We start from the raw sequence: 9,944 nt of genomic DNA on the forward strand, positions 1-9,944 counted from the left end.
CCACATTGTTGGTAAATTTTTTCAGACCCAGCCTCTGGACGTTGAAGGCAGCGATCTTCATTTTGACTGTACAAACAGAAATCACATCTTTTAGACGTTTAAAGCTGACTGACAGTCCAACACCAAGCTGGCCGCTTCACCAGGTTGCACTCAGCACAGCAGGGCTTTACATAAATGTTCAAATGAGCCATGCTTGTGTTACGTTTTGAGCTGAACCAGGCAAAACCTTCTGGCGCCAACACACTGCTGATTCTAACAACTGAAGCACATCAGGTCTCTCTCAAACATGTCTGTGTGGTAATAAGACAAAATAAAAAATACTTAAAACCAAAAACAATAAGTATCCAACAGCTGGACAGCGTTTCTACACCATGCAGATGAATATTGAAGCTATAATTCAGCCATTAAAGCTTAACATAGTGAGCTGTGATTACTCGTGATTACCACAGCACATCCATATAACTGCACAAATGATTAATATTAAATTCTCAACACATTACATGTGAGGGGTAATGCATGGTTTGCAGGTATAGTTATGGGAAATAGAATCCCGACAGGGTAGACAAGACCCTGATGTTGACAGGATCCAATGCCTGTAATTTAGCATGCGAACTGAAACTTACGTTTTAGCCACATTGTTTTGATGCTAACGGAAGCTAATGGTTTTACCTCACATTACGGTCCATGGTGTCAACAAGTAGAAGCTAAATGTGCCGGAACTCTTTTCTGTGGATTGATTTGACGTGACGTGTGATCAGTTTGCCTCTGGTGTTGCTCATATTAGTGAAAGTTAATAACCGTTGTCAAGGGGTTTTGACCAATCAGAATCAAGCATCTTACACAGCTGGAAGATCAGTAAGAGAGCCGGGTCAATAAGAATTAATAACACTGCTACCAGAAAATCTCACTTCATTTAACAAATTTAAGCAGAGCTCGTTACATATCAACACAACATGGGGCACAGCCCTCCACCCAGCCCAGCAGAGGGCGCTCATGTTCCACACACAGTACCAGCCCCAGTGTTCATAAAAATATAACATAAACACTATTCACTCAGTCAGCAGAGCAAATGACTGACAAATAAATATTTAATGACAAATGACAAAGTAGAAAAAGGAACACTGCTGCAATCAAAAAAGTTTAATATCCTGTTCGCACAAGATTATGATTCAACAAAATCATTCTTTATAATTATCAAATGTAAATCAATCTATTTTCAATAAAACAATAAAACCAGCTTAATTATTTGTCTCACGAGAAAAAACAATCGTTACCCTGTTTAAAATCTCTACTCATGACTGCCACCTAATTCTAACTTTTCTGTCCTTCTGCTATTTTCCAAGACCACTGCAGCTCACGAAACAGGAAGTGCAACGTCATTATCCTGCAACAGTCATCACTGCTGAGGGTTCGACCTTTCCTGGAGTCACACTACAGTCCCAGCAACGAAACAAACAAACATTTATGAGCGGGAAAATTTGAAAAACAAGAGCGTGAGCGGCTGGCTCTGTATGAGTCGTATCAGCTCATAAAGATACCCGTACATGCTGTGAGTCTGTTTCTGTGACCAAACACATCGTCCTCTTTTCAAACAAATCTAAAAACATGCTTTTTAATCTTTATATTAACTTTGATTCATTTGAATCAAACATAATAAAAAAAAAACATACATTTCAGGGTGCACTGAGCAAAAAATGGTTTTGATGGTTTTGGTATACGCACAAAAACCACCAAAAATCTAAACTCCTGTCATATTGCTCTGTCATGCACAAAGACATAAGCATGCTTCAAAGAGTTCACACCCAGAAACTTGTGGATGAATAAATCTGGAATGCAAAAGAAAACTCATAATAAAGTCTTTCTAACTCTCTCTCTCCATATATATATTTCTAACTATATATATATATATATATATATATATATATATGTATATATATATATATTTCTAACTATATATATATATATATATATATATAGTTAGAAATATATATATGGATATGCAGGAGACATGAAAATTAAAGGAAAATCAATAAAAGACAAACATGTTTTCATCCCTGCAGCCTGAATTCAAGTTTTACTTTTGCTTAGTTTTGCAGCTTTACAGCGGTCCAGCAGCATGCTCACTTAATTAACCCAGACATCACACCATGGATGAGAATGGAGAAACATAAAAGAGGAAGAATTGAATTTGACGGTTTCATTCTCTCAGCTGGAAGTGAATAAAAAAGAGAATCAAACTCACCTGAATATCAGACGGTGAAAGGTTGTGTCAGTGTTCAGGACTCTGTTTCTGAAGTCAGACTGACTCTGAGGGAGAGAGGATGCTCCTCTGCCCGCCAAGAAGCTGGCGCCCAAACACACAATGAGATGATTCACCTTGAATAAAACAAATAACTGCTCCAGAATGCTCCTGGGACAAAGCTCAGCTTCCCTTTCTTGTCTGGCTCTAAAGGCAGCAGACTTCTGTAAATCTGACCTGACTCACACGTGATTTCATTGAGTAATAACTAAAAGAGAAGTTCATTGATTAAAGGTATCAGATTTTAGATGTGATAACTGTCAGGCTGAAAACCATTTAAAAAAAAAAAGGCGGGCGAAAAAAGGCGGGCAAAAAAAGCCGAGAGGAAACCGTCCAACATGGCCACCATTTGAAACTTAATTTCCTTACTTACTTCCCTTCTGCTCACACGCACTTATTCATGTTACTCAATGTTTCCAAGATCTTTCAGAGAAACGTGGAGCTCCTCCCTGACGTCTGTGACGACAGAATAACTCAGTATTTGTTTGACTGCCTGAACCTCTCAGATCACGAAAGGTATGAAGTGAAAATGGTTTCATGGATCACTCAGACTCCTGATGAGGGCAGAAATCTGAATTATTCTCTGAAATTCACAAGGAAGGACCACACCATCAACAGGATGTAATGTTTACTGAATTTAATGATTAAATATTTATGTATATAGCGACAAATCCAACGAACGTTATCTGAAGACTCTTTACAAACAGAGCAGGTCAAGACCGTACTCTGTGTTCTATTATTAACAGAGACCCAACATCAAGACAGGATAAGATCCAGTCCACAGACAGGACTCAGTCTGATCTCATCTTAATCCACCATGAGCAGAGCACTTTGCAGCATTTAGCAAGTTACAGTGGCAAGGACAAACTTCCTTTAACAGGCAGAAACCTCGAGCAGGACCAGACTCATGTTAGACACACATCTGCTTAGACCAAATGGAGAGAGGGATAGTGGTGAGATGGATAGAAGTAGCTGAAGCAGCTGGAGTCTGGCACGTCCACGACAGCAGGCCGTCCTAAACCTACTCTTAAAGTAGAAAGGGTGTCTGCCTCCCGGACCCTGACTGGTAGATGATTCCAAAGGAGAGGGGTCTGAACTGAAGACTTTATCTCCCATACAACTTTGAGATACTTCAGGTACGACCGGCAGGCCTGCATGTTGGGAGTGTAGTGTTCTAGAGGGCTAACAGGGCACTATGAGCTCTTTAAGATATGACAGTGTTTGACCATTAAGAGCTTTGTAGGTCAGAAGAAGGATTTTAAATTCTAGATTTTATGGGGAGTCAGTGTAGAGAGGGGAGGAGAGGGAGGGGCGGGCTCTCTCTTCCTTGTTCTAGTCAGTACTTGAGCTTCAACTTCTTTGGAATGATGATTCTGAATTTGACATTGAACGTTTTGCTGCGGTCAGTTTTGGAAAGCTTATCTCAGCTGCTGGGCTCGATGAACCCTCTTTAGGGCTCAGGGGACGGGAGGATAGAGGTGAGATGAAGAAAAAGGGAATGAAGGAGGGGTGATGATTATGAGAACGGGGGAGAGAGTCTGCTTGTGTTCCAGCATCACTTAAAAACAATTCTTTAAGATCACAGCAGTGTACTTTCTGGTTCCTCTGAACCTCCTGTGTTCATGTAACTTGTTTTGGTCAACGCTGTGGTGCAAACATGAAGCCACTTACTTCCCCTTAAGTTTCCTTTAAACCCACAGAGGACCCACAGTGACTCACATCAGCATCTCGGCCTCTCTCTTTGTTTTTATACGGTGTGATCAATAACAGAAGCAGGAAGTTGTAACATAATTATTTAATTACATCAAATATGAAAAACAAATCCAGGTTTCTGATGATACAAACTGTTAACATACTTCATTCATGTCTTTGTGTTTACAACATGTTGATTCATTCTCTCTGTGGAGGCGGATTAAGTGAGGCTGGGTCTGAGTTCTGTCGCTCTGACAACAAGCTTCAAAGAATCTGTGCTGATCAATACTTTATTGTATGAATCATTTCTTAAATGTATTACTGTTTCAAAGTTCTGGGCTGAAACCAGCTCACAGTTAAGATCATGAAATCAGGTCATTTTTTGGCATCGATTTCTCTCACGATGACGAAATGAATGTTTCTTTACAGTCAGAACAAAAAGCTAGTTTTGCTCCTTACATAACACACTCTATAATTAACACATGGATGACAAGACGTGAGTGTGTGTGTGTGTGTATATGTATGTGTGTGTCTATGGGGATTCTGCTCAGAACAAGCTCTTCCAGCAGCTGATCTACCAACACAGTCTATCTAAAGAAAAGAAGGGTGCTGTGATCATTCAGGGTGATACGTGGAGGTTTGTTTCTCTGCGTGTAAAAGTGGAATGTTTAAGGAGCAGAGCATGATGGGACAAAGATGAGGGGCGTGTTTAAAGATGCATGTTACTTTACGTCAGGCTTCAGGAACAAGACACAGTGGAGTGTGTGTGATTAAGAAAACGTGTGTGAAGGTAATTAACAGTCACGTTTGCATTGAGAAGACTCTCCGTGTGGGAGCAGGGATCTCTGGAGGCGTCTCTCTTCTTGTAAAATCTGTGAATTTAAGTCCTCCCCAAACTGTGCAGAGAGTTTGTCCAACAGCTGGACTCACGTGTCACGCGTTGTGTTTTTATTAAATACAACAGAAAGAGGAGAAATGAAGCTGTGTCGGTGTGGACGACGGGCTGTTGGTTGGAGTCTAGTGAAGTCGGAGGTCATTGTTTTGTGTGTGAATCGCACTGACACACACACAAGCAGTGAAAATGTCACTGCTCGCTCTGTTGCGTGTCTGTGATGGAGGAGACGGCTCCCTGCCCCTTACTGACGTCGCTGATACACGCCCACTGACCATCCATCGACTCCTTCCACAGGGTCACCTTTAACACATACAGAGATCAGTGTGAGGATGCTCAGCAGACAAGAGAACAATCACAACTCATTATCAGACAAGAAAATCTACAAAAACTCCAACATGTCTGATTTTATTTTAATCTATGACGCTCTTGTTAAACATTCAGGTGTGTTTAAAATACTCTACCTTGTTGTCTCCTCCTGAAACAGCCAGTATGTTTCCAGTGATGGACCAGCTGACGTGCCAAACCACATCGTTGAACTTGTGGAGCAGTTTGGCCGTCCACGTGTTTCCTGCGGGGTCGTCACACGTCCAGATGTACACACGACCGTCCTGCGAGAAGGCGCACAACAAACTCTGACTGAACTGAACAACATTTTCACATCTAAACCTTCAGTCCCTCCAGGATTTCGCAGGATTTTTTTTGTGATTGTTGCGGCCCAAAAAGCCTGAATTTGTGACAGCTTTTAGAAAAAATTGCGGTGAAAGTTGCGATTGTTGTTTTTTTTTGCTTTTTTCCCCCAATAACATCTCAGGGGCAAGTAAATATGCTAAATTACAGTTGTTTTTAGAAAACATTCTTGATGTGGCCACTGACTGTATTTTGATTCTCTTGATTCACAGAAAAATGCCATGAAAGGACCGTATTGCACATTTACGACGGTCCCTGAATGCACCTCGCAGCGACTGATGCACAGTCAGTTCACGGCACTCTGAAATTAATCTGCATCTTTGATGACAAGGAGTTGATCAAAACTTACTGAATGTGTCTGATGTATCACCAAGCTGGATTAAATCAAGCTGTAGATGCAGAGCTTTTTACGGTAACCACGGCAACAACGTCAAACATCAAATAGTAAACAGACGTCCCCCGGTTGTGTGTTTGTCACTAACGCACACCCGAGGTAAAAATCATCAATGAAGATGAGACAGATGCATGGAGGTGAGGAGAGCTGGTTCATAAAGCACACCTGCTGCAGGTAGAGACCAAGCTAACACTGAGCCCCTCAATCTATAAATAACAACGTTGTCATGGTCACTTGTCCTGCCTGCTGTCCCCTCTTTTCACCCGTTCTCTGTGCGTGTTTTGTTGTTGAAAAGTGCCGATCAAGTGAGGACTTACGTTTATGTTCCAAGGAAGTGAAATTGATGACAAAACCGATGACGTACAGGGGCTGAGATTAAGGTAATTGGTCAAATTTGCGGGAAAGTTGCGGTGATTGTAAAAAATTGCAAGGCCGCAAAAAAATCGCGCTGATTGGTTGAATTTGCGTTGATAGTTGCGATCGCGAAATTGCAACTTCCTGGAGGGACTGAACCTTAATGATACAAAACAGAGTCATTGGCTGTTTTCGAAATGGGCTGCTACATACTACCTATGAATACAGACTGCGTTTGAAGGTAGTATGTAGTATGACTGTTCTGTTCGATCTGTTCTGCAGCATGCTGAGCCAGACGTCACTGGATTTCCGATTTCGGAAAGCAGAAGTAAACAACAGCTAAGCTGATAGTGAAAATGTTTCTTCAGCATCACCTATGATTTAAAAGTTATGAAGTGGTTCGAATGTAATTTAATAGTTTTCAAAGCACCTAAAAACTGAGTTCCCCCTTCAAAAAAGAAGAAAAAGCGGAACGAGCGCTGTGCATTATGGGAAACTGTACGAGAGGGAGACTGGTCTGATACATACTGAGACATGTTCCTAAATCAGTACGACATCCGGGTAGTTTTGGCATAATGCAGATTTTGCTCTTTTTCACATACTACATACTAAATATTGAATTTTGGCCAAATCAGTACGCACTGCTAGTATAGTAGGCGGTTTTGAAAACAGCCTTTGAGTAGCTACAGACAGCTGCGTTGACCAATGAGGCTCCTGTGTGCACCGGATTATTAGAGTAGAGGACGAACTGTGAGAGGAAACGTACTCACCTGCGAGCAGCTGGCAATGGTGCTGGTGGGCAGACCAATAGAAGGAGCCCAGCCGACGTCTCTCACCCAATCACTGTGAGCCTCTAGCTTCTGGTCCTCCTTCCACTGACCGTCCTCCTCTCTGGAGACGTGAAGAGACAGTCGGCATCAGTTGAGCAGTTAAGAAGAACAAGAAGGTCGACCAGAGAAAGTCTACTGAACAAAAACCTACTTCCAGAGTTTGACCAGGTTGTCACAGCCTCCTGAGACGAAGCGTTTGACGTAGTTTGGTTTCTGTCCTGAGGGTTGATCGATCAGACTTCCTGGAACCACGGCAGGAGCCCAGCTCACCGCGTTACAGCCGATCTGAAGGGAGATTACACAAGAGTAACAAACATTACATCAAACATTTCACAGTCAAAGATTTTAAATCACATGTTCAAGAAACAGTCAGAGGTGTGTCTTTAGCTCACAGTGTGTGCGTTGCTGATCTTTTTCACGTCCCACTGCTGATCCCCGGTGAATGTGAGGAGGGAAATCGCTCCATCTGAGCTCCCACAGGCCAGGATCAGACCGAAGTCATACGGACCCCAGCAGACAGAGTTCACTGCAGACACACAGACGTAGAGTCAAAAACAAGACCAGTGTCTCATGAAAACACAATCATCCCTGCACTGAAATTCACTTTTTTTATTTGTTGAAGTTAAATCTTGATTCTCTTGTTGACCTGAGACGCAGCCGTGACGAGAAACAGAACCTCGACAAACACAAAGAGCCTCGCACCTGATGATTCGTGTCCCGTGTATTCATACATCTTGTCCCAGGTTCCGTTCTCCTCCTTCCAGACGATGACTTTACGGTCGTAGGAACAGGAAGCTAGAATGTTGCCGAACATCGGGTGAGCCCACGCCACCTGCCACACCGGACCCTCGTGACTGCCCGAACACAGAGGCCCAGATTTAGATCAAAAAGGTAAGAACAAACTTCCTTTAACAGGCAGAAACCTTGAGCTGAACCAAACTCATGTTAGCTGAGACCCATTGGGGTTGGAGAGAGGGATAGAGGGAGAATCAGAGAGAGAGAGAGAGAGAGAGAGATGATAGTGATGAGATGAAACCCCTTGTGTAAGTGTTATGGAGTTGAGATGTATGTGTCTTGTGAAGCTGGAGCTGTGAGGCTTACCCTCTGAGGTCTGCAACGAGTATCTGCCCTCCGTTTCTCACGTCAAAGATCTTCACCGTGCGGTCAGAGGAGCAGGTGGCCAGACGGGTGCCGTAGTAGTCCATCTGAGCATCGTGCTGAAAAACAGACACAAGAGAAGACATCAAGACTGGAAGCAAGGACGTGACTCTTCTCTACCTCACAACTTTTTAAGAACTTTCACAAGATCCACAACACAAAACCAAGTCAGTGTAAAATGAACAAATGATCAAAAATAGTACAGAAAGAAACCTAGTTCTAGTTACAGTCTCATTTAGGTGTTTACTCTGACTATAAACTGGACTACAAGAAGGGCTTAAGCTGCCTCTACTTCCTGAAGAGGTCCTTTAACATCTGCAGGACGATACTGAGGACGCTGCACAAGTCTTTGGTGGCCGGTTCCTGTCTGTTTGCTGTGGTGTACTTGGGCAGCAGGATGAAGGTAACAGATGCTAACACGCTCACACGACTGATCAGCAAAGCTAGTGTTGTTGTGAAGGTGGAGCTGGACTCTCTGACGGTGTCCTCAGAGAGGAAGATGCTGCCCATGTCACATGGACACTTTGAAACACACTCTATGATGTACTTTATGTAATCGCTAATTATTTATTATTATTGTCAAAGCACTTCTGATCTACAAAGCTCTTAATGGTCAGACACCTTCATATCTTAAAGAGCTCATAGTACCCTATTACCCCTCTAGCATGCAGGCCTGACCAGTAGTATGGGAGGATCCGGGAATAGTCTGCAATAGTCTGCACTTACCAATGAGTACTGATGGGTATTGTGACCTTTTCTCCAAACCCAGCAGAAAAAAAAGTAACGTGTTTAACACCATTCCTTCCAACAGCAGCTTTCAGTACTGGCTTTTTGCGCTCATTGTTTATTTCTTCAACTCCCCGTGATACTAAAAGTGTGTTCCTACAAGTTTAAACATGTGTGATGATGTCTGACATGTTGTTTTAACATTGACACCAGCAGTGTGAGCTGTCACAGCTGAAGTAAAGTCGACTGTCACTTATTTTTGGTCGGGCCTGGTCCACATAGAACAACAACAATAATATTAAAATACACAACGTAAGGTAAATTCACAAATTTTAATGTTATATGCTCACTAACAAAGATACAGGTGTATTCATGCAGCCTGACACTGTTAATGTCAATAAACCCAATTTAGTGTGCTAACATTAGCTTCATCTGTTAGCATGCGTTCTATATGAATGAAATGAAGACACACTTACGATCATGTCCTCGTGAGAGGTGTCCACCGTGTTGATAACGGAAACCTGAAACACATTAATATATAACACATCATGTTACCATGTCACAGAGAGAATAGTCCAGTACAGTCTGAGAGATTAGCTCACTGCTCTTAGCCAGTCTGCTAACGTGCTAGCTGTTCGTGCACGTCAGCAGCCAATGGTCAACGTTGAACGACGCAAACGTCATCATGAAGCTAAAACCTTCAGCGTGTTTAAACAATAAAACACTCACCATGACTTCAGCTGAAGTACAGACACTCTACAGGAACAACTCCGTGTGTTTGACGGACTCAATAACACAGATCCAACAACTATTCCGACGTGGCAACAAGTACAGGAGCCGCTTCCCACTAGTTTCCCACCCAGCCAGTCCGGTGACTTCTTCTTCCGGGGGGGAAACGAGGATCTCAAA

The 9,944-nt window shown here is 42.5% G+C and overlaps 2 protein-coding genes across 2 annotated transcripts in view; both read right to left on the reverse strand.

Moving 5' to 3' along the window:
• Positions 1-2,397, reverse strand: part of LOC117818786 (deoxyribonuclease-1-like 1) — a 6,934-nt gene extending 4,537 nt beyond the window's left edge. Inside the window, exons 1-2 of the mRNA XM_034691860.1 lie at positions 2,243-2,397; positions 1-66 (exon numbers count right to left, since the gene is read on the reverse strand). The exon at positions 1-66 is cut by the window's left edge and continues 20 nt beyond it. Coding sequence (XP_034547751.1) covers positions 1-61 — 61 coding nt within the window. The 5' untranslated portion in view covers positions 62-66; positions 2,243-2,397. The remainder of the gene's footprint in view (positions 67-2,242) is intronic.
• A 1,681-nt stretch (positions 2,398-4,078) lies between these two features.
• On the reverse strand, positions 4,079-9,944 carry sec13 (SEC13 homolog, nuclear pore and COPII coat complex component). Its single transcript, XM_034681829.1, has 9 exons — positions 9,765-9,944; positions 9,512-9,556; positions 8,253-8,368; positions 7,854-8,005; positions 7,544-7,677; positions 7,303-7,436; positions 7,092-7,212; positions 5,348-5,494; positions 4,079-5,186 (listed from the first exon to the last, which is right to left on the reverse strand). The coding sequence occupies exons 1-9, from the start codon at positions 9,765-9,767 to the stop codon at positions 5,076-5,078; spliced, it is 963 nt and encodes a 320-aa protein (XP_034537720.1). The 5' UTR covers positions 9,768-9,944; the 3' UTR covers positions 4,079-5,075.

Source organism: Notolabrus celidotus, chromosome 1 (assembly GCF_009762535.1).
Source record: "Notolabrus celidotus isolate fNotCel1 chromosome 1, fNotCel1.pri, whole genome shotgun sequence".
In the NCBI taxonomy this organism is placed as follows: domain Eukaryota; kingdom Metazoa; phylum Chordata; class Actinopteri; order Labriformes; family Labridae; genus Notolabrus; species Notolabrus celidotus.